This window comes from Castanea sativa, chromosome 7 (genome assembly GCF_040712315.1).
Source record: "Castanea sativa cultivar Marrone di Chiusa Pesio chromosome 7, ASM4071231v1".
Taxonomy (NCBI): Eukaryota; Viridiplantae; Streptophyta; class Magnoliopsida; order Fagales; family Fagaceae; genus Castanea; species Castanea sativa.
In genome coordinates this window covers 29832347-29859606 of record NC_134019.1, presented here as the reverse complement: position 1 = coordinate 29859606, position 27260 = coordinate 29832347, and the positions used below count along the sequence as shown (strand labels likewise).

General features: G+C 34.8%; 2 protein-coding genes across 2 annotated transcripts; both read right to left on the bottom strand.

The window, feature by feature from the left end:
• Positions 1–8340: 8340 nt before the first annotated feature.
• Positions 8341–14074, bottom strand: LOC142643568 (cyclase-like protein 2). The gene is made up of 7 exons (XM_075818251.1): positions 13552–14074; positions 13309–13353; positions 12740–12812; positions 11133–11230; positions 9195–9265; positions 8677–8812; positions 8341–8566 (listed from the first exon to the last, which is right to left on the bottom strand). Exons 1-6 carry the CDS (start codon positions 13916–13918, stop codon positions 8687–8689), a joined length of 780 nt encoding a protein of 259 aa, XP_075674366.1. The 5' UTR covers positions 13919–14074; the 3' UTR covers positions 8341–8566; positions 8677–8686.
• A 7101-nt stretch (positions 14075–21175) lies between these two features.
• LOC142644637 (cyclase-like protein 2) lies at positions 21176–26736 on the bottom strand. Its single transcript, XM_075819213.1, has 7 exons — positions 26070–26736; positions 24542–24586; positions 23660–23732; positions 23255–23352; positions 22876–22946; positions 21540–21679; positions 21176–21420 (listed from the first exon to the last, which is right to left on the bottom strand). Exons 1-6 carry the CDS (start codon positions 26506–26508, stop codon positions 21554–21556), a joined length of 852 nt encoding a protein of 283 aa, XP_075675328.1. The 5' UTR covers positions 26509–26736; the 3' UTR covers positions 21176–21420; positions 21540–21553.
• Between the last annotated feature and the right edge of the window lie 524 nt (positions 26737–27260).

Genomic DNA, 27260 nt, shown 5'->3' with positions numbered 1-27260 from the left:
TAAACCTCAAATCCACAAGGGGTTTTCCTAAATTCATAAGGAGAAAAATTGGTATCCGCCTTAGGCAAGCCTAAGACGGTTACAAAAGTATATAAAACCCTAATTTGACTAAATAACATTAAAAGCACCTAAAACAAGGAAATAAATTACCTAAACCTAAAATAACAAAAAATTACATAAAAGTACTAAAATTAAATAATTACAAAATTTAAATATTAAATCGTGTCCTACATCAGATCCCTCCACTTGAAAAAAACTCGTCCTCGAGTTGATAGTTGAAATCTGAAATCTCCCGCTCCAAATAAACTGATAGGCCAAAAACGTATTGACCCCTTATGATGGATTAAGTTGATTAATTAACCAAGTTTATTAATTAATCAAATTAACATGCAAATGCATGGTAGCACAAACAAATCACCAATAAACTAAAGTGCAGCAGAAAATAAATTGACATGGTGATTTGTTTACGAATAGAGAAAACCTATACGGCAAAAACCCCACCGGGTGATTTTAAGATCATCACTCCCGAAATTCCACTATTATCACAACAAGCGGTTACAAGTAAAGGAATCTCAAGTACCTTACCAACCTACAGTTGAACCCTTACCCCAATACCCAATTGGACTTGTTTTGTAGTGACAATTTCTCCTTTCAATGCACGGCTCTCAAGTACGTGACTAACCAATTGCGCGGATTTCAGTACGCGACTTCAATCACCAACTAGAGAAGATTGTTGGCTACAAAGTTCTTCAATTCATCAACACAATGAAGATCAAGAAGATGCTTGGTTACAAAACTACGGTGCATATTACACAGCAACTTCTTCACAAGAAAGACGAACTAGGGCAAGAACTTTTTCTCTGGTCACAACTTGCTTGAACAAAGATTTCTCAATGCTTGTGCAACTTGTGTCCACTTTGACGGCCCTTAAAATAATCATTTTATATATCTAGGGTTAGAAGAAAAAAAGGCCCAAAGACATATCCACAGATTGGAATCAAAACAGAACTCAAAATTTGTTTTTCTTAAACCTCGACAGATAGAGGTATCGAGATGCTGTCGAGCAGCTGTCGAGCCACGGGGATGAAACAGCTCTTTAAATGTCGACACATGTTAGCTGTCGAGTTTTAATGAACTTGCACTTTTCAGCTTGTTTCTTGGACAGACTTGATGATTTCAACACTTAATCTTGAAACATAGTTTCTTGAAGCATTAAACACATCCTAAATCTACCTAATTACAAGTAAAGTGCATTTTGTCAAAGGAATAGCCAATTACATAAATGAATGACATATGTTCTTAACAAGTGAAACACATATGTCCTAACATAAACAAATACCTTGAATGCTTTAATAACTTGATCCGGTTCTGAAACTTGAATCCTTCATGAAATGTAGCATAAAATTTCTTCTCATCTACCTTCAATTTATTTGCAACATCAATCAACAAAGGGTTGATAATAAAATTAAAATTTTCTACTCCAAGAAAATCAACATATTGTGTAGCCATCTTCAAAAACTCAACCGACACCTGAGGATTGTGAGTTGTGGACTCATCCTCATATTTTACCTCAATTGGATCTTCCTCAATATTCTTAATAATTATCATCTTTTGATTTCTGTCATTATCCACAATCAACTCAACTTTCTTTTCTTTGACATCTTCATCAAATTTTTGACAAGTGGTATCTTCAATTCAATAATTTGTTGCAAGTTTTGATCTTTTTTAACCACTTCAAAATTTTCTTTAGAAATAGGTTGCTTCTTCTCAACCCTCAAACCCTTTCCTTTACTTGACACATGGACTTGGCTGTGATAATTTTGGTTTTGTGGTTGACCTTTCATGTTTTGAACATTTTGTTTTTCATATGAATATACAAATTTATAATCAACACTTGTATAATCTAGTATATCATTATAGTCATTAAGAAACCATAAATCAATTAATACCCTTTTCATTCTTTGCCAAGAGTAGATTGGATGCTTACCTCGTCGCTTTCTATCAATTTGAATATCTTCCCACCATTTCCCTGCTTCATCATCCAATTTATTAGATGCAAGCTACACTTTTTTTTCGTCACAAATCTTCCAATAATTAAAATATTCTTCTAAGTCAAGAAGCCAATCAATAAAATCCAACTTACACATTATCTCCATCAAAGAAGGGAATTTTCTTGTAGTTAGGAGTGCGTCTTTGAATATATTGATCATTGTTGTTGTGAGATGATTTCCTAGCAAGAAGGGTGGCAATCATTTATTTTTGCCTATATTTTGCTCACTCTTTTCAAGAAATTGGTGATTCTCAAGAAAGACTGATTGAAAGACCACACTTCTCGGGCACCATGTGGAATTGAGATGAGGATTAAAGGTATTCTCAAGTCTTGGTTTTGAATTTCACAGCATCAAGGTACGCTTTCTATTCTATGTTCTAGAATTCAAGGTTACATATTATCTCTCATGAATGAAGTAGATCCGTGATTGTTGCTTCCGTTGTGTGTTTTGTATGAGATACAAAACCAGATTTCCAACAGTTTCATGTTTTGTTGCCTATGTTTCATAAACCAAAAGTACTATTTATACATCTAATAAAATCTTTAAAGAGTAACACATGAGAATTCTTAATTTGAACAGCCGATTATATATATATATATATATATATAGAGAGAGAGAGAGAGAGAGAGAGAGAGAGAGAGAGAGAGAGAGACATATGTAGATGGTGTTGGAGGAGGGATGGTGGGTTTTGAACCACAAATATGGGACACCATAAAGAATGTTGCTAGGTTATTACTTGAACACCCCAAAAATTAATCTAAGAGGCTAGATGTAAGGATAATAGGAATTCCAAGAAAGAATTGATCAAATTCGTTAAGTTTCTATACATAAAAACATTAATAGCATAATGATGCTCTAGAATAAATTAAATTTTGCATTATTCTCTTTTTGGCTTTTTCCTTAAAGATGATCAACTAAACAAAGTAAAAGCTTACCAAGAAAGTTCAATTAGCTAAAAATTTAATGGTGGAGATTCCTATTATTTGTAATAGAATAAACAAAATAAACATCACAAACAGATTTGAGAAAAGACGCATAAGATTTTTAAAATAAATTTTACCAAACATATGGGATGCAATAATAACAAAATTATTGCACTAAAAACTTTTTGACACTTTACAAAAAAGCACAAAAAATGTTGCTAATCAATACATTTCATATCAACATTAGGAATTTCCACAACAATGATAGGCCAAAGAAAATTGCATTAACAATTCTAAGTCTTAATTAAAAATGACAAAAGTCAATATCATTGATAATTTTGGAAAGGAAAACAGCAAAATAACTTCAAAAAATGCAAGAATACTAAAAAGAAAGGAAAGCGGAAAAAAAAGAAAAAAAAAAAAGAAAGATCGTTTTTTATTGTGCGTTTTGTTTACCTCAATGGTCTTTCTATTGTTGCCTTAACTTCGAAAGTTTCTGACAAAAATAATTAATGTCTTCTCAAAATGGTAAAAACTAAAGCTTGATTGAAAAATATGGAAAACAATTAGTATTGTGCTAATTTTTTTTTTGTAGATGACGGGTGATTGTATCTAGAATGTGCATTGGTATATATAACATTGTAAAACATAAATAAATAATCAATGTATAAGTGAGAGAGAGATAAGATTGTGAAAAACTAAAATTTTGGAAGAGAACATACTATAATGGTAGATAAACGAAGAGACACTTAATGCTTGATGTCTTCTCAAAATAGTGAAAACTAAAGCTTGATTGAAAAATATGGAAAACAATTAATATTGTGCTAAATTTTTTGTTGTAGATGATGGGTGACTATATCTAAAATGTGCGTTGACATATATAACATTGTAAAACTTAAATTAATAATCAATGTATGAGTGAGAGATAGATAAGGTTTTGAAAAACATAAAGTTTGGAAAATGAAACACTATAACGGTAGATAAATGAAGAGACACTTGAAATGTTAATTTATCCACTAAAAAGATAATTAATTATTCAATTTTAACAATTCCTTGAAATTATAAAGAAGAAAATGAAAAGTTGAAATCAATTAGAGTAGCTGAATAGTCAAATATATGTATCTAATGAATAATAATGTTTGTCCATGATCTTTATTTAATTATTTTATATAAAAAATTAAAATATCATAAAGAGAAAAATAATTTAAAAAGAAAAAGAAAAAGAAAAATAGTATGATGTGGCTGATGAGATAGCTCAATAAAAGCATAGCAATATTAAATACTACATCTCAGCTTTTAAATATATATATATATATAGATATAGATTACTAACCGACTTTATTATTATACTTCAACCTTTTTATATATTTTTCTAGACTAGGCATAAAGATTTTGATTGTAGAGGAAATGTGTATTTGAAAGAATGAAAATTAAAAGTAATTTTTATATTTTTCCTAAAAATAACCAAAATCAATATTATTGTTCTTGGGTTTGGCTTACCCCCAGTACTTTTTTAACTGGAAGTATCATTTTGTTTTAAATACACAATAGCAAGTGGTAGTGAGTTTTAATCTTTACATTTTATTTAGTTAGTGGGTGATGTGACAGTTTCTCATTAAAATAAGAGGAGATTGCAATTAAAAAAATACTGGAAGTTAGCTAAACTCATTGTTCTTGGTTGATCTGATTTTATGGTTTGTCATACATCACTTTACATGTGCCTTGGCTAATTGCATTATCATTTTATCAATCTGAACGGAAGAGAAAACTTTTTTTTTGTTTTTGAGAAACCAGACCAATAGCTGCCTGGGAATTTATTAGCAAAACAGGACAAAGAAATCTTAATGAACATCAAAATAGGCCGAAGAAGCAATGTCGCCAGGTATGTCCTCTAACCAAACCTGCAACTATTCGTTTGGTTACAACTTTTTTTTTTTTTTTTTTTTTGTCTCTACTTTATTTCAAATAAGGTAATGCTATATCTACAATATTTTTATAAGAAAAAAATAGAAGAAATTTTAGTATTTTACAACAAATTTTAAGTGGAAAGTTGTTACTAATTCTAATTTAGACTCACCATTAAATTATTTTTTTACTAACTGTAATAGTTAGTAACATCTTGCCACCTATCATTTGTTTTGAAATTATTATAAAAATGTTGTAGACATATCATTTCTTTTTAAAAAAAATTTTGTTACAACTTTTATAGGAAATATAAAAAAATTTCAAAAAATCAGTTATTTTTTTATTTTCGATGAAAAATTTTTAAATGTATATCTTAAAAAAATGTCTTTAATACAGCTGTTAACAATTTTTAAAAGAAATAATAATAACATCCTTTTCCTACCCTTACTTATAGGCCTGTCCACGGGTTGGTCTAGGTCGGGTTTGTGCCCAACCCGGAACCGACCCGATCACTTCGAGTCTCTTATACTTGGACTTGCCGCTGACCCGCCAATGGCAGCAGTTCAGGTGGTCGAACGTCATCAGGTCTCGGTCGACTTCGGAATGTACGAATCGTCGCCGAATTTTGCTGAAATCTGCTGGTTTTTGTTGGATCTAACCGGATTTCAAAGAGATCAAGCCGAAACTCGAAGAAATTAGGTGAGATCTCGGCGGATCTCAAAGAGATCAGACCAGATCTCGACGAGATCTCATCGGATCTCTACAAATCGGACATAACCAGACCAGCGAACCACTCTAATCGGCGAAGAACAACTTCCGGTGTTGAGATCGATCGGGTTGGTTGAAAATCAGTTTTCAATGCTCAAACCAATCAACCGACCCACCAATCGCGGGTTTTGGGGGTGGAGACCCGCCGCCAACCGTCGCCGGCATCGGGTCGGATGGTTCTCGGGCCAGATTGGCCGGGTTGGGCAAGTTGGTCGGTTTCCAAGTCTAGTTGGACAACCCTAGACTTACTCATATTACTTAACTTTTTTTATCCTTAGTCCTTAGATTTAAAAGGGTAGCTGTACCTTCCTCTTTTATGGAAAAAAATCAAAAGGTAGTTGAACCTACATACATTTGTAGTGAACTGGTGGATCCTCTTACACACGTGACATCCTTTTATCTCTATCCACGACTAGGAATATGCGATAGTCTTTATGCGATAGTGTTTATGATCAGGGTCGGCCCTTCCCTTAGACTCGTTAGGCAATTGCCTAAGGCCCCCAAATGGAAGGGAGACCCTAAAATTTTAGAAATTATGGAGTAGTAGGAGCAAAAAAAAAAAAGTTTCAGAGGAATTACAAAAATCTGGCACATTCTTTTAACCAAAAAACAAAAATTTTGGTAAATCAAACATTATTATCCTCTAGACAAACCAAAAATCAACTAGATAAACTACAAATCCAGTCTAAAAGATTAACCACAAAACAATCAACAAATCAAAACAAATAAAACAACTCAAATCCCTAAAAAAATTTACCTCTCTCTGCTCTCCGCCTCACTTTATCTCTCATTCTCTCCATTGTTCTCATTTGCTCAACAGCTCAAGCAAGGCAGCAAGCTTCCTCCGCCTGGACCACCTCTCTCAACTGCTCAAGCTCAAGCAAGCTTTCTCGGTTTCTCCACGTCTCTCATAGTCTCATTCTTTCTCTAAATCCAATTCTCTGCTCACTGCTCAAACTGCTCTTCACCTCTCTCAGGTTCAGCCATTCAACTTCAGGTATAAATATTTGGGCATAGGGCACTTTGACTTGTAATAAGATTGGGCCTTGGTTTTGTTTATCAGTTTTAGGCCTTCCAAGGTTTTTTTTTTTTTTTTTTTTTTGGGTTATAGATAGGATTTGTTTTTTTTTTTTTTGTGGGTGGGTCTTATTAATAAGCCTTGTGTTATAGTTGTGCTTAAATTTTTGCTATGCTTATGCTTATTTTTTTCTTAAATTTTAATCTTGTGTGTGTGTGTGTGTATATATATATATTAGTTAGTAGTAATATATTGAATAAGTCTTTATTTATGCAGGTTGAGATTGCTAAAAACTTGTTATTGTTCAGTGAAACTACAACAATACTTTTTATATAAATCATGTTCTATTTCTCATTTGCTCTACACTTGAAAGTTATTTTTATTTTAGTCTTCATAAATATATTGTTTGATTAGAAATGTCTACTAGAAAATATGCATATGGATATGAAAAACTTAAAAAAAGAAAAAAAAAATTAATTGAGTCTCAAAAATGATCCATGGATAAATTTGTTATTAGTAATAAACCAAATAAAATACAAAATTTAGATGAAAATATCACAAATGAGCAAGAAATTTACCAAAAAGAGTTAGAAGATAATGAAATGATACAATTGCAAGATAACAATGATGTTCAATTTTGCAATACAACAAATCTTGAGAATGAACTTCAAAATAATTTAGAAGAAAATGAAAATAATGATGATAATGTCACAAATGAACAAGTTCACCACAATGATGTTTAACTAAACAATGTCCCAAGAAAGATTAAGTGGATTAGCTATATTATCGATTGAAAATAAGATGTTAGAAGAACTTGAATACAAAAATTTAATTAGTCAATTTGCATCTCAAAAGACAAAAAAAATATTTTTTAAATGAATATATTATAATATAAAAATATTAAATAAACATTAATTTAATTAATATATAAGTATAAAAAAAAAACCCTATTTTTAGTTCTCGCCCTATGTCTCAATGTCTAAGGCGGGCCCTGTTTATGATTATACTATTCCCAAGGAGTTTTTTATTTTATTTTTATTTTTTATAGTGATACTTCCATTTCATGGCAGCATCTTCAGCCTAGAGCGAATTGGATATTCCTGAATCTTGGGTTGGTTGAATGCTCTTCGTCCTCTAGTCCTTTAGGTCTGCTTGAAGCCTTGAGATTGACTAGCTAGGCTGATTGTCCTAACCGGCTAACACTCGATGTTCCATTTATGGTTTCTATGTTTTCTTCGGCCCTAACCTGATCTTAAGGGGTGCCAAGAAACAACCTACAGTGTCTCGTTCGAGCAGTGTTGAATTCACATATTGCTGGCTAGCTCACGTGTGCTGAAACCATCTAAAATATGCTCTTTTTTGCGAGCAATGTGTTTTGGTCTCCAAGCTAGTTAAACTTTACTATGGCACTCTAAGCCGTATACACCTACATAGCTTCCAACCTAGTTTCTCCACGCTAGCACCAAGCACGTTGAGCTTGATTATCATTTCATCCATGAACTTATCCCATAAACTGTTTTTGTGTATAGTTTGATCCTTATACTGAACAACTGTTTATCTCTTCACCAAGGAGCTCCATAAACATCGCAACAGGCTTCTATGTCAAAACTAATCCTCAGATCATAAAGTTTACAAGGGGAGTGTTAGGCTACCCTGTGAGTACTGCTCTACCACATCTGTATATTATGCTGTATATTATATACAATCAAAGAGCAATGCAAGTGTACAGTTTTTAGGCATTTCTACATGGTTCATAATAACCTATGCTAAATATTAGGAATACATATCCAACATATCTTTCAGAGTTTCTTTATTGCATATTCTTTCTGCTTCAGTGAGGCACAATAAAACCTATCTTCATGGTATTTCTCCTCAACACCTCCCCAGGCTTTCATTGTTTCCTGTAACATTTAATCGTTGTGCATGAGTATACCATATACTGATTAAGAGAGAGAGAGAGAGAGAGAGAGAGAGAGAGAGAGATCACTATGCCATCAGAAAGTATACTTACATGAAAACTATTATTTAATAAGAATGCATCTTATGGGTGATCCCTCGGCACCAACCAACCTAAGGGGTAAGCAATGTACAGAATATATTCCGGGTTGGATGTCATCAAGCTTTAGGCCTTCCACAAGTATGACTTCCTGAAATATTTGAGCAATCTTAGCATCCTGTGTTGACCCTTCTAATTTTACATGAATCCATGCATTTTTGCACCTTTACTACAAAACTCAGTTTTTTATTTATCCTGTAAAAGAAGCCAGAGACATATAATGGTACTTCAACTTCAATCTGGAACACCTATAGACTAGTCAATCATATTTTCCAACTATGATGTTGCACTCCAGATTGTAAGGGACAAACTTGCAGGGAAAAAAATGTGTCAACTAGTCCACAGTTCAAGATGCAATCATCCTTCACCTAGTAGATAGTTACTGCTCAACAGCTATATCATATAAAAACAGCAAAACACTTGGAAAAAGTTAACTAGAATGAGTCACTAAACTATCAGACATATTTTCTTACCCTGCCTTCATGAAAGACAAGATGAGTTGGGACCAAATGATCATAAGCAGCAGCAGATAAGTAATCAACCCCTACACATCGTAACAGGAAAATGCATTAGTGCAACCATTAGATTTGCAATAGAGAGCACATAAATGAGAATATCATGAACACAAAGGAGTTTCACCAATGTCCCCTCCCTGTGGATTAGTTGAACATTCCTCTCAATAGTTTTCATTGAATTTTAAAGGGGTACTAGCGTATTGCAACAAAGAAATTTTAAATAGAATGCTTTTTGCACTATCTGAAGTATTGAAGAACCAATGACAAAGAGATGATTGAACCTTGGAATACTGCTGAATGCTACAGTAATGGCATATGAAAAGGAGGAGCAGAAAGGAATTTGATCCTTAGTTCCCCACATTTTCTCAAAGATGAGTAACTAGAGTAGGAACAGGGAAAGAGAATTTATGTGTCAGTCAAAGCATTTAGTTTGTGATGCTTAAAACATTTTTAGGAGAGGCTGATTCCTGGACTTGAACCTGCAACCCGTCGCTTTTAATAGAAGGAACTTGCCATAGCACCAAGGTATGACCTCTCCCAGAGCGCACAAAAGTGAGAGCTTTGTGCACTGGGTATGATCTTTTTAGTAAAGGCTATTACCCATCTTACTCCTTCCCAACAACAACAAAGCCTTAGTCCCAAATTTTTTGAGGTTGGCTATGGATCCTTAACAAATTAGTAAAGATCAGGGTGAGTAGAACCAAAATATTCATCAATTAACAACCCACAAAAATACTGTACCTTTTCCATCATCACAAACTTAGGCTGAAAAGGATGCTGCCTATAGAATTAGAACAGCAATATCAAATCAATTAACACCCAGATTATTGCATAATCAATGTTTAATATCACCTTGAGGAGGGCATTGAAAACACCATCAGATAGCCCCTTTAACATAAAGAATAATGGACTCCAGTCTCCAACAATCAACAAGTTCATATTAGCATAACTGAAATGGGGATGTGATATAGATAAGTGGAAAGATAAAAGGAGATGAATCACAAATGACAGTCATCTGGGTACAAATTGAGAGATTCTGTTAAGATGGCTACATCTTCTACAATGAAGATTACTGACACCTCCAGTTACAAGTGCCGAAAAGGAGGAAGATTGAGGTGAACAGAATAAGGAACAATGGTGTCCTATCAAATCGAAAGTATGATCTAGATACGGTGGAATAGTGAATTACAACTAATGTAATTGTACCTTGAAAATTAGAAAAGACACTGTTTAGTTTATTACACTGAGACAGACAAAATAAAGATAGAGAACCTAGGAATCAATGCCTCAGCTTGCTTGGAGTCACCACCAAGCGAGAGACAACTTCAACGCCTAGGGTTGGCTAGAGTCAACACTAGGCCATTGGGACAATTTCAAGAGAAATTTTATTCATAATCAAAATAATCCCCCCCCCCCCCCATAGGAATACATTAGTGTGTTATTTTAGTTCAGTATCTACATTATGTCTCACAGATTACTCTTTCAAATTAAATCCAAGGCAACATGGGATCATAATTTTGTCTTGGGATCAAAATAATACATCAATATTAAATATGGCAAAATTCTAATTTTTTTCTAATACTAAATATTTACTCTAAACTTACTAGATTCTGTCCATATCATATAGCCTACTTTGCATTTGTTTTTCATAGTCATGTTCAACATTTACAAACATAATAATTATACATGCATAAATTAAGTGAAAATTTGTCTGTGATTATTACTTGAAAGATCTTAGACATCCTATGTAGTGATTGAGTTCCATATCATAAACAACATATATTAGTAACTACATTTAGAAAATTAAGTGCTATCATCCAACATTGATGCAAGAATCCACATAGCAAAAAGGCTTAAAGTGGCTCTAAAGTTTATCAAAGTCAATCTATATCTTACCAACAAGTTTGATGTCAGTGTTGTCTACCAACCATTTTGCCCCATCCTTCATAAATCCTACAAAGCTTGTGTCGAACTCCTTTTTGAACATAAGCTTCCTGAAATTGGATAGGTTTTATTTCAAATCAAATTTTCTAATTATTACTATTGCAAAGGTTCAGCATTTTTAACTCAAACAATCATTTTCAGGAAGAAGAAGTAGTTGGAAGCAAGGTTAAAGGGAGGCTATAGTCATCACAACAACACCCTTTCTCGCTTTTCCAATAATACAGCAACTTGTTGAATCCAACAAGCCAGTTTTGTCTAGGAGAATTATTATGTATCCAGAAGAAGAAAGGTAAAGGAGTACAGAGTACTTAAAATCCAAGGATAAAGGCTTTCTCATATATTATAATATTATATCTTACCTTTTCTTAATAACTTCAACTTCCATCTTCACATGGTCATTTTTCCCACTTCATCATCATTAATTATCTGCCTCTCCTATGATGTGCACCATCACATTTTTCACAACATTATAATGGTCTTTGATAGTTAACCCTTAACGACATTCTACTGTCTACAGGTTTTACTCTTTTAGGGCTAGAGTAACCAACAGCAAAAGTTTAACAATGATTATGATATTCTGCTGTCAATATGTTAACCTCTTTTAGGGCCACTGTAACCAGTGGCAGAATTTTAACAATGAATATGATATAATGAATTGTGTCATCTAGAGTCATCTAACCACCTGCAAGCCATGAGTTTTGAACATGAAGCAACTTATAATGGGAAAATGAAATGAGAAGAGACCCCCCCCGGGGGGGGGGGGGAGTTCATCTGATAAGGATTCGTTAATAATATAAACTCATTTTGCATCACAAGAGAGAAATCTATATTTTTTAGCTAATATATGAACCCACAAGAACCAAATAAAAGGGAAAACTGATTTTCATTAATATGATTCTAACATCATATATACCTAATAATTTGACCATTAATAAGCTCAAGAGACAATTGGATAGAGAACAAAAGGTAAAGAACAAATCAGTATGATATGTTGACCTTATGCAAGTACAAAAAATTGTGGCAACATTTTTTTTTTATGGGAAACCTGGAAATTTCAATAACCAACAGCAAAAGACAAATGGATTACATCCTGAGCACACGCATGCTCAATAAGGCTAGGAGTTTCCTCCAGCCAAGCCACAAAGCCTTCAACATTGTTTAGCATGCTGAGCAAGTACATGGGCAGGCATGCTAAAATTCTACTTCCTGACCTCCTTTGATGGCATTCTTAAAAGATTGCATGTAGTAAGTACATCCACAAAACAAAAATGACTCTGATCTGAAGATAAACTTTAGTTCACAAATAAAAATGTGTTCCATAAACCTTTGATTGTGAGGGGAAAAAAAAATATAGCAATAAATATTTGCAGTTAAAAAGAATCTTAAAAATTACAGTTCTCTGATATCATGTAAGATGTAAGATTTTCAATCAAACCAATTACCAATATCATGAATATCAAACCTATTAATGCAGATTTATTATTTGTTAGCCAAAATTGTGAACAGAAACTGAAATACTATAGTGAAAATCTTCAAAAATAAAATTGATCTAGAATTACCTGTCAGTATTTAATGTTCTGAAAAGCACACGGCGTACTCCCTTGGGGATATTTAAAGACTGCATAACTTCAGCTGCCAGGAGAAGACTTCATTAGGCCTTCTGTCCAAAACTTAAGAACATCAGACACAACATGTTCTTATCACTTGTACATTTTCATTTAGCTTTCAAAAAACTTGTTACATAGCAGGGCATAAGAAGTGCCTAATTTAAAATGGTTTGCCCTGCACGTGTGAACACACACAATCATACCCTCAATTAAAACTATGCCAAAATACATGGTTGGTCACTAAACTTTAGCCCACAAGTTAATTTATTCCCTAACACACTTTATGCGAACGCTTTTAGTCCCTAAAATACTTATAGTGATCACTTTTAGCTCCTAAATACTTAAAGTGATCAATTATAGTCCCTAAAATGATCGAATTTAGTCTAATGGAGTGACAACTCGACGATTTTTAGTTTAAAAGCTATCACTTTTAAACTCCATGAACTAAGATCGCTCGTGTACTAATCTTTAGAAACCAACAGAGTATTTAAACCAGAAAAGTTCGCTAAAAATATACATACCAGTAATGTTCTTATCCCTTGGAACATCAACTAACAATGCCGGACCTATCAAAACAAACAAACACATACATATAATCATCTATCACATCACATTTGCACAATATATAACGACTAATCCTTTTTAAAAAAAGAAAAAAGAAAAAAAAAACCCAAATTAGTATATCAGAAATAGCATCAAACACAAAAAGCAGAGCAAGAACGAGTAGACGAGGCTCGACTCGAGAGTGTGAGACTAAGTAGTACCATTAAGAACTCCCAAGTCAAGCGTGTCGACATCGAAGCCGGCATCGAAGTAGTGATCAAACATGTGACCCGGCGCGTCGACGTGGGTGCCGGCGTGAACGAAGAGCTTCCTGAGCTCGGAGCCATTGTAGAGCGAGCCGTTCTTCATGGAGTCGCTGAGCCTGAGAAACTGTCCAACCCCATTTTCAGAATCACCACCTGAGGGAGTTTCAGGAGTGTACTTGTGAGTGATATCTATGATTCGACCGTTATCGTACACTTCTCTGCGTTCAGGTACGAGGTTGTCGTTGGTGGCGGCAATCGGGTGCAGTAGTGAGCAGAGTAGTAAGAAGAGAAGGGGGTTGGCCATCATCATCTTGGTGATCATGGATTTGTGATGACAGAGTGCAAAAGTGTGGAATCAGTGGAAATATAAGCGGAATTCTTGAAGCAGAAAGAGAGAAATATAGTATTAAATTTGTTACAGATGTATGGATGTACGTGCTCCGCGTGTTAAGTGGTTAGGATTAGGAAGAGACTTATTACAGTTTGGGTGATGTTTTTTTTAAAGAAAAAGTCTGTTGTCACGACAAAATACATAATTTGTGTCACAACTTGTACATGTAGTGAATTGTGGTTGGTGAAGGGTATCTTTACTTGGACCCGTCACTATCCTTCCACTAATCATAACTCGTCACGTGTGCAAATTGTAGTACAAATTGTATCTTTTATTGTAACATTAGACTTGCTTGTTTTTCTAAGATTAAATTGTTACAAATGTATTGCCCATAGAAGTAGACAATATCCCAGGCATGACCCATAACCCGTTATCAAAAAAACAAACAAATAAGGGTTTTATTGATGTATGCCGTTACAACATACATATTAGTAAATTATTTTTTAAAAAAATTCTATACAATATTGAAAAAGTTATAAACTTTTATGACAGTTTTTTTCAGTTTTTCATAAAATATTTTTTAAAAATGGAAGCCTGACCCAAAAAATAATAATAAAAATAAATAAATAAATAAAAACTAGCCAAATCAAAATCCTTTATACACTTCATCTACTTGATAGTTGACACCATACTTCTTCGAGAATAAATTGGGTCCGGAACTGGCATAAAACCAGTGTTTTACGCCAGCCAATGAGACCACGCCACGTCATTAATTCAATAAAACCAGTATTTCTTTTGTAAATTAAAAAAAAAATCCAAACTTGTAAAAATCAGATCTGCCAATGTGTCTTTGCTTTTTGAAGTACTTTCCTTTTTGTTTATTCACTTCTTCTTTTAAAACCAGTGTTCAGAGCCATCGATGGTTTCACGATTCCAAGGCAAAGCTATAAGGAAAAAAAAAAGAACCAATTTTAAGACTCAAGAGCGAACTGAGTTTGTAACAGATCATTAGGTGCCCACACCGCATCCAAAGGGCAAGGCCATTTAGCATCAAGTCAAGCCCGTGGCTTGCCTTTCCCACTCCAATGCAAGAGACTCACTAGACCGGGATGCAAATCTCTACACAATCCATGAAAGTTGTCCCCCACCAAGACCATGCTGGTTCCACCTGTGGTCCATTGGGGTTATGTTTCTAGCAAAAATCAACAAAAATGGTGGCAAAGAACCAGCTCGTAGATCCGCATTCGCTTCTGGAGCTCCATCCATTTCACTATCTTTGTTTTGTAGTCACCGCTTCTCCACCGCTCAAGATACCAAAATACAGAAAACTCATAACAAATCAAGTTATTAACATCCCAAAAAAAAAAAAAATCCAAACCATTAATAATTCGAAATCTAAATGGGGAAAAAGGGCAAATCATTAAAAACACAAACCTTGGAATCATGAAACCAAGCTCACGGCAGCTCCGACATGTTTACCAGCTCCAGCAACGAATCTGGTGACTTGTATGGCAGCGTGCGTCAGTGTGTGGTGGTGTGGAGGTTCGAGCAAGAGGAAGCAGAGCTGCAAAGGAGATTTTTCAATTTGGTCTGATACGCTGATTTTACAATTTGGTTTGATCAGTGTTTGTGATTTGGGATTTAAGAGAGATATTATTGTCTGCGGTAGGGTGTTTTTGGCTTTCACTGAAATATTGACTTGGTGTGGTCTCATTGGCTGGCGTAAAACACTGGTTTTATGCCAACTGTGGACCCAATTTATTCTCTACTTCTTCAATTGTTTTGATTTGTCAAAAAATTAAGATTATCTATACTACTATTTAAGGGGCTTCCCCTGTTTGGACTGGATTTTTTTGTTCCAAAATACCCCTACAACCTATGTTTAAATAGAGGCAAAACTTGGTAAAAATGCTTCTTTAATTTCCATGTAAACACACTATCTACAAAATAAGACCACACTCTTAGTACACTCACGTTGGTTTTAAACTCAAATGACTTCTTCTTCAGTTCTCCAATTCTCTTAATTCTGTGTTAATCTTCCTTTCACCATTATCGTCATTGTTAAGAAACTCCTCTCACCCACCTCTTTGCTTCAAATTTCACTACAAACAACAACAACAACAGATAGATTTGAGGTAAGCTCTTTCTCAGATCAAATCTCAGCCCTCTCTCTCTTTCTCTCTCTCTCTCTCTCATCTCACTTTTTTATTTCTACATTTCTTAATTCAATTTCTCTCTCTATTTGGCCATGTTTTGCTTATTGTTATTTCAAGACTTACTAGATATTTTCTGGTTTATTGTTTTACACAAGATGATATTAAAAGATGTTTCATTTTTTATGACTCTTCATTGATGTGTAGGCTTTGAGGTCAGTACTATTCGGCTTCATTCTTCTCTACATTATTTGTCGTAATAACAATGTCAATAACAAGACGGTAAAGAAGAATTATCATACTGATGTGTAGGCTTCACCAACGTTAATGGTTCCAACACAGACATCATCATTGTAGGCGCCAGTGTTGCAGGTTCCACTCTCGCATACACTCTTGGCAAGGTAAATTTTACAAAACGAAAATCCTCAAGTTCTTCACATTCCTTTTACTTGCAATCCATTTTCTTATAAAGGTGATGAAAAATATTAAAATACTGATGAATCATTGTAATTTTTTATGTTAGTTTTATGGGTTGTACTTCGATATTTGAATAATGAAAAATATTAAAATGCTGATGGGTCTTTGTAATTTTTTATGTTGGTTTTCCAAGTTGTACTTTGTTGCTTGTATAAGAAAGGCATTGGGAACTCAATTTCACTTGGTCTTTGGGTTCCTATATAGTATTGTGTGACTCTCCTTTGTTATAATATTTTGTTATTTAGTGTGACTCTAAATAGTATTGTGTGACTCCTTTTAAAAAAAAATTGTTAGTCATTGAATTAGCATCAATTGATTCATCACCGACACCTATATTATGGGACCAACTTGGATTCTCTATTGTTGCTACTATTTGTAGGAATGATTATCGAAATGCTATTTTTTGCCCATGCTTCTCTGTTGCCCCCATTGGACCTCCTTCTCGGTGAAGTTCATGTTGTTCTCTTGGCCCTCAAACTGGCAGTTCATCACCATTTCTCTTTTGATGTGTTTGATAGGGGACTCACTTATTGTGATTGAAGCTTTTTAGCATTTGTAGATGCTCATTTTTTTTACGAGCCCAGCAGGGAAGCAGGCCCAAAGTCATGGGCAAAAGAAAGTAGTATGGAGTGTCATTAAGCTAAGTGGCAGGAATAACGGATAGTGAGCCTAAAAAGGTCCGGAAGAAAATAACAACAAACCCATGGGCTATATGAATGTAGAAAAGTGAGAATGGGTCACAGTTGTTGCAGCAAGCCTAAAGTAGTGCAAGTAAAGAAAGTAAGGGGCTGTAGAAAACCCGTGAGCCCTAAAAGAAAGGTGAGAAGTACTTGGGCCGAGGAAGGCCCAGAAGTTAGTAAAAACCCATGGGAAACATAGAATTGAAAAAGGGCCCAGGACGCCTAAGAGAATGAGTGGGCCAAGGACGCCCAAACGAAAGTAGATGGGACAAGGGAGCCCGCGAGTAGCAAAAGGCCTAGTAAGATCATTGGGTCTTCGGAGGAAGAATAAACAGAAAAGGTTTAAGGTGGCCCAACAGGCTTGGGTCAAGTAGACCCCACAGCAGGCACAACAGAATTGTATAGCAGGAAGCAAGTAACAGGAGCTGGGAATAAAGACATGGAACGACCCACAATCGGGAAAGGCCCAACCCTTACAAGATGCAGGCCATAAATGGGGAGTCAGGCGAAACAGCCCATGCCAAAAGAAGCAAAAAACGAGCAGCAGACTAGGCAGTTTAACGTTCAAACCACTGCAAACAGATGAGCAGCAGGCGGAGTTTTTTGAACAAGCATGAAGGCAAAGCACGCGCAAGGCCTAGGCACCACCAGCTTGTACCCAACCAATACAGAAAATGGTGAGGTCACAGGTCAGAGGGAAAGGGGGTATGGTCTGGCGGTGGGGAGGGGGAAGAACCCATTTTCATGTTTCCTGCTCAAGCCCTTTTGGCAGTATTGTTCTGCTGGGATGATATACAATCCAAAAGAGGTAAAGTTGGGTGGGAATCACCAGGTGCATGCCGAGAAAGGTAGAGGGAAGGAGAGTATCCACACTATGGCAAGTAAGAATGCCACAAGCAGCAAGCAAAGCAAAAAAAAAAAAAGTCTTCTCTGTTTGAGGCGGAGAGGCGCTGGCTGGGTGACTGACCAGTCAGTGACAGTCGGCAAAGGAACCCATGTCAGACAAAAACGGTTAAGGGCTAAAATGGTAAAAAGCTAAGCACGGTTGGCCCTATATAATGAGCCCTACTGTGCACGGCTAGGGGGAGAAGGAGGAACGGGAAAAAACCTTTGTAAGATAGTCGCTAGAATCACAAAGAATAAGGGAACGAGAGAAAACAAGAAGAAAAAGAGAGTAAAAAAAAGAAAGAAAAACGGAAAAGAAAATAAGTAAGAGAGAGGCAGAGGGAATAGAGTGGCTGGCATGTACTGAATGGGTTAATCTCCCTCTCCCCTTCCAACCCATGCTCTCTGATAACGAAAAGAATAAATTGCATTCAACCCAAGTCACTTAGGCCCGTTCCTTCAAAGCAGCTAACTTCCTCCTCAGAGAGATTAGTCGCATTGAAGGAGTGGTTTCCCTTCCTAACATAAACTCTGTAGAACGGCTTAACACGGCCCGCGAACATTTGTTTTTTTTAACATGCTCCTTATTCTCCATCTAATACTCATTATTTTGTTAATATTGTGTAAGACGGGCACCCATCATTAAGGTCCACTAACTACTTTGCCTAAATTCTTATTAGTATCTTAATTATATCTGCCTGCTGTAGTTAACGTGATAGTTCTGTCTGCTGTAAGTGTACGATCAAGACCTGACCAACAATGGCATTGTTTGTGCACAAGCCGGACCAGGAAGGTTTGCTCTTGGACCGGTCCCAACTCCTCGATCCAGAAAAGTTTGAGCCTAGTGTAGCGGCAGGCGGCCCAGCCCAATACTTGCAAAAAAAAGGCCCACACAGCATCCTTCAGTTAATTCATATGATTTTCGTCTTTTTTTTTTTTGGTCATCTATTTTAGTCATCATTGAATTCTATTAAGTCATCATTGATTTTTTTTTTAATTTAGATGACTGCTAAATTAGATTTTATAAAAAAAAAAAAAAAAAAAAACTTATTATTTATCGTGATTTAGATTCTAAAAGAAAAAAAAAATTCTTTTAACTCCTATGTAAAATAGTGCCTACAAAATAAGACCACACTTTGTTATTGTTATCCTTTCCATATCATTATCTTATCTTTTTTAATCTTTTATTTTCTTTTATTTGGTCAGTGTGATGGGTGTTTAAGTATTTTCTCTAATTAATGACTCTTTTTTAAAGAATAGGAATGATATATATTGATTTGTCTTTTTTTTTTTGTGGTTATCGAGTTTGACTCGTTATTTTAGTGTATGTGTTCTAAGTGGTGCCCTCTCTTCCTCCTATTATTTTGTATATTGTTTTTCTTAGGGTGACATATCAGGCACATTGGATGAATTCGGGTGAGAATCTATCAAGTAGTTGTTAAAAAAACATTTTTTTTGTAAATATTCTACCATATGAAATTTAATATTGCCCTTTTTTGTGCCTTTCATTACACATTTAATGATTTCGTAAGCAATTGCCATATACGCAAATTTGCTAAAACAAGAATGATACCGGAGAAGAGGAGAAGAATTAATATAGCTTAGCTTGATAACCAACATCCACAACAAATGGCTACATTTTTATCATATAGAACAGTGTATTAGATAGTGAGTCTAACATCAAAACAAATTTCACAACTATTAAAATGACAATATGTAATGGTAGTAGTGGTCCCGCACAAGACTTAGAGGGGCTAAATGTTTGCCTGTTTGGTGACATATTTTTTACAATTTGCATGGCCTAGTCTCATTGGGTATTATTTGCCCAATAAGCAAAAGGCCAAAAATAAGAAAATAAGAAATGGCTCAATAAAACCATTCCTTACACTTCATGGGTTGGACTTTGCCCAAGACGTCTTTCTCATCTTTCATTTGGTCCCATATCCATATACACCACTACACGAAATGGGCAAGAAAACCCACCAAACCAAAAGTTAAAAAATTCCCTTAGAGAGCCAATCAAGCCAAAGAAAGCCAATTGGACCCGATATTTCCTCCAATCACAAGACTACATGGCATGGTCCAAACTTTGTCTGTAAAAACCCAAGATTCATCACCTCACTACTCACTAGCTAGGTAGCCCAAAATCCACCTTATGGGAGTCCAAAGGGAAAGAAGAAACCCACATAAGGAAAGGCCACTTGGACCATATCAATATCATTGAGACATTAAATATTGCTTTGATTTTGAAATTATACATTGATAACAACAAATGAGAGAAGAGATTGGTGATTAAAAAAACTTTGTTTGCTTCTTTATATCTGTTTAGAGATTGAGAAAATTAAAGCACATGTTATGGTAAGAATTTTTTGACACAATCTTAAAGGTATAATAACTAAAATGAAGCATTTCAAAAGATGAGAACCATTTTAAAACATGGAGACTAAATGTGTAATTAAAACTTTCTCCCATTCTTTTCTTTTCTTTCCATTATGGTGCAAGAGCTAGTACATGATTGGTTTCCTCATTGCTTTTTTATTAATTAGGAGTTGTGTTTTTGTTTTGGACAATTTATTATACTCTATAAGCCGTTTTTTTTTTTTATAAGAATAATTTATAAGCTGTTCTGTATGCTCACAGCCTGATCTTTCATTGTTCAAACTTCAAAGACATTCAACTCAACGTTACGTACCATTATGCTTGAAATCAATGAGGGATATAGCCATAATATGCTAGCTACAGCCTACTGAAACTATTTATTTTTCTGGTTCACATTTATCTCCGATTTATTGAACTAGGAAAGGCACAATGAAATTCAAAAGTAAGAATACTGCCCCTATTAGTACATGACCTTGTCCTAGACTCTGCTTCATGAATAGCCGCTGTTATTGCTATAAAGTATAAACTGATTGCAATAAATAAGGGATTATCATCTTCTCCTACCAATAATAGGCCAGAAATTCCTAGCATGCAACATTTTAAGGTTTGACCCCTCTATTCACCACTCAGTCCAAATGATTATTCTAAGTGATGGGTATATTTTGATGGGCATGTTAAACAATGTAGGTGTGTATTTGAGTTTTCCTTTTGATGGTTCTTTTTTGTTGAGTATACAAAAACTAGGAATAATAGTTTTATTACCTGTACAAAAAGTCCAAAGGCCCAACCAATTTATAACATTTGCCGAGTCAAATGTTTACCATATGCTACTACATCATATCCCTCCTGCTCTAATTTAGCACAAGAAAACCCATCTCTACATTCTGATTCCACTCGCCTTCTTAGGCTAACATTGTTCCTGTAACAATTTAACCAATATGCATGAGTATACCACTAAAACCAATAAGAAAACAGGTTTCAGATTAAACGAGGAAAATTATTGCATAAGATAGATCACTTTCAGTAATATACACTTACAAGGAAACTATTATTTATTTGATGAGAATGCATCTTATTGGTGATCCCTCAGCACCAAGCAACCTAAGAGGTAAGCAATGGACAGAGTATATTCCTGGCTGGACACCATCGAGCTTTAGGCCTTCCACAAGGATGATTTCCTGAATTTTAAAGCAGTATTAGCATCGTGTGTTGACCCTACTACTTCTACATGAATCCAAAATCAACAAAATTCAATTGTTACTTAATATTTTAAAGCCATGGCATAGACATAGTAGCATTTCAATCCCAATCTGGATCACCTATAGACTAATCAATGATGCTTTCCCAATGGGACGTTGCACTCATTAATGTAAAAGAAGATAAATGTGGGAAAACAAACATGTCTGAGATTAAACCAGAACCAGCTGCTCACAATTCAAGATCCCAGGCATCAACCTTCGGGTAGATGCTTATTAGCCAAATACAGTAAGGGGGAAGAAGACATTGATTGAGAGCATGACTAAAAGAACAATCTCTACAATGGCCAACAGGGGAATATAATTCTTGACCAAGTTATATAAAAAGCCAATGCTGGAAAGATGATGGCAGTTTTTGCTTGAAAAAATTGTTAACAGAATTTTTTAATGATATTTTAGATTATTTTCTTAATTTAAATACAACATACTTAGAAAATAACCTAAAAGTAATTAAAGTAAAAGCAATCAAAATACTGAACATAAAGAGATGAAGCCCTCAATAATATATAGTCCTAATGCCATTTCATCCTTCCATAATAATGGGATGGAAGGTGAGGTTGTGGGTTCAAACCCCACTAGTGCGTTTGTAACTTACTAGTCAAAAACTTTTCCATCCAAAATATGAGGTTGAGGTTAAACCAATTAATGACGGTGTTTTTGGGGTCTGGGACAATGATGATTTTCATGATTGGAGAAGGGTAGTAGGGAAGTAGTCTGATGCATTTGGCTCCTGTTAACATCACTGCACTAACAGTTGAGAAACACAAAGCAAACTGAGGTAGCGATGACCCAATCCTGATATACACTAATGATTCACAATTGAATGACAACATTACTTGAGACCAGATCTTATGTCATATTGACCCCAATCACCAGGACAACATTACTTCAGATTCATAGACAGAGAATCAACCTCAGAAATCTCACAAGAATCTCTATCATAAACCCAAACAATTAAATACCCAACTATAAATACAGTTGGACAGAAAAATCTCAATTTTTGTGGCTGGAAAAATGAATCCTCACCATATATATTATACTCAATTAAAATTCTAAGTAAAATCAGCAAAACATTTTCTAAAAGTCAAACATGGAAGATCAAACAAAGATTTTCTTACCCTGCCTTCCAGCAAGACCAGATGAGATGGGATCAAATCATCATAGGCAGCAACAGATAAGTAATCAATTCCTACATTACATAGCAGAAAAAGGTGTCAGTGCAAACACTAGATTGGCAAGCAAAAGCACAGAAATGCAAATATCATGAACAGAAAGGAAATTGAAATTCACTAATGCCCTCTTGATTTGCAATAACCAAACACACAACTCTATTTGCAGAATCAGTTCTCAATGAATTTTATAAGGGTTATCACATTGCAAGAAAGAATTTTTTTTGTAGAATGTTTTGCATTATCTGTTGAATTAGCAGGAAATGTGAAATTCACAACTGGAAGACACAGTAACAAAAAGAGGATACAGAGCATTGGCCTATCTTACCAACAAGTTTGATGTCTGTGTTGTCTACCAACCATTGTGCCCCATCTTTCATAAATCCCACGTAACTTGTGTCGAACTCCTTTTTAAACATAAGCCTCCTGAAATTGCAACAAGTGTTAGCACAAACCGAAATGCGTAATTATTACTTTCATAATTAAGTACGAAATAATCTTTAACAACTTCTTTTTAAAATATGAGAGATGCAATAGTTCTTCTTTTAATTAAACATCAAATGCATTAGTTCAGGCAAACCAGTATCACCAATGATCATCTCAAAAAAAGTATCACCAATGATCATCTCAAAAAAAGTATCACCAATGACAACTAATAAATTCGAAAACAACATAATATAAGATAAAGTCATCAATACAAAAAGTTCCAATACAGTAGGAATTCTGAACTTACCTGTCAGTATTTAAAGTTCTGAAAAGGACACGACGTACTCCCCTGGGGATATTTAAGGATTTCATAACTTCAGCTGTAAGGAATAGACTTTGTTATCTCCAAATATATCCAAAACTTAGGAAAATATAACGCACAAAATGTTCTCATCACTTGGAAAATATAACAACATTCCATGTAGCTGAAAAAAAAAATTGTTGTAGTGGGCCTTGTGGCTAATAAGCACCTGCCTTAAATCGCATGGGTCTATTTATAAATGGACACGTGTTTTTTAAATTATAATATTGAAGGGGTTCCAATCTTTAAGAAATCAAAAGTGATCTTTTAAATATAAAAGGGTAATTTTCATACAATTTTTAAATATAAAAGTTTAATCTTTAAAATTCTCAATTTTGTATGACAAATTACTATTGAACTTTATACAAAGTTTTATGAAAGAAAGATATCTAACTAAAAATCATAATGTTAAGAAGTTATTTATCAAAAAATTAAACATGGAATTAAGAAACTCAAGAGAAATCAAATCAATAATCTTCAAATGGTGTTGATTTACACCTTTCTCAGAAAACATGATATTTTTTTACTAACACTTACACAAACACACACATACACAGATATATATAATTCTATTAAAAACACCCCCCCCCCCCCCCCCCAAGCAACAAATCTGGGCTCTGCCCCTGCAGGCGACACCAACTGATGCAGCATCTAATTTCATCATAGACACATAAAGCAGAATTTTAATGTTGCTGCCCAACAAAAATGAAGTAGCATGTTGAAAATTTTGTAGCAGCACCCTCCACCCCCCTCCAAATAAAGTTTCCTTTTAACATAGGGAGAAGCTAATCACAAGTTACAAAAAGAGGGTTCTTTAGAAATACATACCAGTTATGTTCTTGTCTCTTGGAACATCAACTAACAATGCTTGACCTATTGCAATAAACAAATATAATCCGATCATCACCAATAATATCTCATCAAAACAATAAAATGTAATTACTATATATCTAAAATTAATCTTACATTTCATCACAAGAAAATATGGGAGAAATTCCCATTTAGATGCGCAAGGTATGAAGAGCAAAAACATATCAAAAAATAAAAGAAAGCACAACAGATTATAATAAGCATTTCTCGAGAAATCAGGAAGGAGACTTTACCAAAACAGTCTCATAGGAACAATGAACTAAACATATCCTTCTGTTTCAAATCAAGCTAAAAAAAATCTAACATTCACATTTCAGATGCACCAATCCATAGAAAGAGAATCTGCTCTCCAAAGGAGGGAAATATCTTCTTTGCAATAAAAAGACAGTCGGAGAGAAACCAGTAGGAGATTTGACATTTGTTTAAATGAATTTAACAGTTTTCATAAACCATAAAATAGAACATGAAACTCGAATTTTATCTTCAACCATATAAGAATGCCCTATTCAACATACATTTTGCCCATTTAAGCTTAACTCATCCCATGAAGAAGTCAACACATAATACCTTACCTTCCTTTTAGTGGAACAGGCACTCTCCAATCCACCATGCATTCAAAATTATTGCACACAAGCCCATAGTATCCAACAAGAGAGTGGTAAAGTGCAGAGAAATCACACAGAAGAGCTTTGACCACCAAAATACACACTAATACAAAAAAGGTTAAATTGCACATTTGGTCCTCAGCCTTTGACCTATGTTTCAAAAAAATTTGTTACCATCATCTATGGATGGGAAATGCTATTGACCTAATGTAACAAACACAATTCATGAAAACATGATTACTTTGATGATTTGTAGCCTATGACATGCCATGAATTCTAGCTTCCATGTCAGCATTTTTCAGCCATTAGATGATTTATGAAACAATTTTGAAATTATAGGAATTAAATCCAAACACTTTTTAAAAGTAAAAAAAAGACGATTTTAGAACAAATGTCAACGGTAGAGAACCAAACATGCAATTTAACCAAAATATCAATCAACCGAAAAAAAAAATGCAGAACAAAAAGAAACCCTTTTTCAACCTAACAACTGAAGGTAACTTCCACTACCTTTTCCCCCACAAACTCCAACGCTTAAAAAAAAAAAAAAAAACCATGATTAGTCAAAACATCCAGTAATTCAATCTACCACTACACTACACCAAAAAAAAAAAAAACACTGAATATGAACATCATAAATTCATAACTGTGTAAATTAGACATAACATTGACAACTTAGAACACAACAAACTGCTGAAATGGACCCCATTGCAATTGATTCATAAAAAAAGTTAGGCTTAAAAGTTTTTTTTTTTTTTTTTAATATAAGAAAGTGGTCAAACACAATGAGCAAAACAAGAACATAATTCAACATCGAACACAATTCCAAGAAAACAAAAGAGAACAAAAACAGTGAATAGAATAGAATAGAATACACGAACCATTGAGCACATCCAAGTCGAGCGTGTCGACATCGAAGCCAGCGTCGAAGTAGTGGTCGAACACGTGTCCCGGGGCATCAACATGGGTACCCGTATGAGTGGGAAGCTTCATCTCCGAGTTGTTAGCGAGGGAGCCATTCTTGATGCTCTTCGGAAGCCACAGAAACTGACCCACCCCATCAACCGAGTCCCACGACGGCATGTCCGGCGTGTAACGGTGGCTTATATCGATGATTCGGCCGCCGCCGTAGACTTCCCGGCGAACCGGTGCAAGATCAAGCTCGCCATTGTTTGAAAGGTCCGTGGTTGTTTGGGTTCCTGGGATTGAAGGATAGGCTTCTATGTTGGCGGAGGATAGGGTGGGGATCGTGTGCGACGCGGTGCAGAGTAGGAGGATGAGGAGGACCAGTGAGGCAGAAGGAGAAGAAGAAGTAGTCATGTTTTGCTTGTTTGATGATGATTACGATGATGGAGCTTTTAAAGGGTGTGTGACAGTGCGAGTAATAAACACGCGATGTTCGGTAGCGTGGGGATAGAATCTGGTTCTAGTTTATGGAGACTGGGAGTGTTGTCTTCGTTGTAAAACTAATCGAAAAATAAAAAGTCGAAAATGTAATTTTGGTCTGTGGGTGGATTCTTCATTTGATTCTTAAATTGATTTCGCTCTAGGTTAGTTTCTAATTTTAAAAAATTATTTTTATTTTGGTCCACATTCTCAAGTTAGTTACAGAAAAATATGAGGTAGCAAACGAAATATACTGTATGCATATGTGGCTAATAAAATAATATTAAAAAACTTTTATTTATGATTTTTAAATGCCACATTAGCATTTAAATTAATAAAAAAATTAGGTCAGAAAATTAAAAATAAATCATTTAATAATATTTTAAAAAAACAAACGTTGAATTTTTTTTTCTTTTCATTATTTTCGAAAGAACAATGGGTAATATGTTCTTCGAGTTGCCTAGAAAATTAAAATAATCTAAGATATTTATTTTCTTTTCTTATCAAATAAACATGCAAAAATTCATACGAAATCTCTATCCTCCACCGAAACCTCCAACATGAAAAAATCATCAAACCCGCGTTAAAAAACCAACCCAAAAAAATCATCAAACCTCCAACCCAAAAAATTCATCAAACCCACCACAACCAACGAATCCAAACCAATCAACAACCACCATTGCCTG

Excerpts from the sequence above, each read along its gene's own strand:
- LOC142643568 (XM_075818251.1), bottom strand. The coding sequence starts at position 13,918 with ATGATCACCAAGATGATGATGGCCAACCCCCTTCTCTTCTTACTACTC. Across the intron at positions 12,813-13,308 it reads AAGGGATAAGAACATTACTG|CTGAAGTTATGCAGTCTTTA; the intron begins GTATGTATATTT and ends TTCTCCTGGCAG. Across the intron at positions 11,231-12,739 it reads AGAACATTAAATACTGACAG|GAAGCTTATGTTCAAAAAGG; the intron begins GTAATTCTAGAT and ends ATCCAATTTCAG.
- LOC142644637 (XM_075819213.1), bottom strand. The coding sequence starts at position 26,508 with ATGACTACTTCTTCTTCTCCTTCTGCCTCACTGGTCCTCCTCATCCTC. Across the intron at positions 22,947-23,254 it reads CACAGACATCAAACTTGTTG|GAATTGATTACTTATCTGTT; the intron begins GTAAGATAGGCC and ends TATGTAATGTAG. Across the intron at positions 21,680-22,875 it reads TGGTCTTGCTGGAAGGCAGG|GAAATCATCCTTGTGGAAGG; the intron begins GTAAGAAAATCT and ends TTTAAAATTCAG.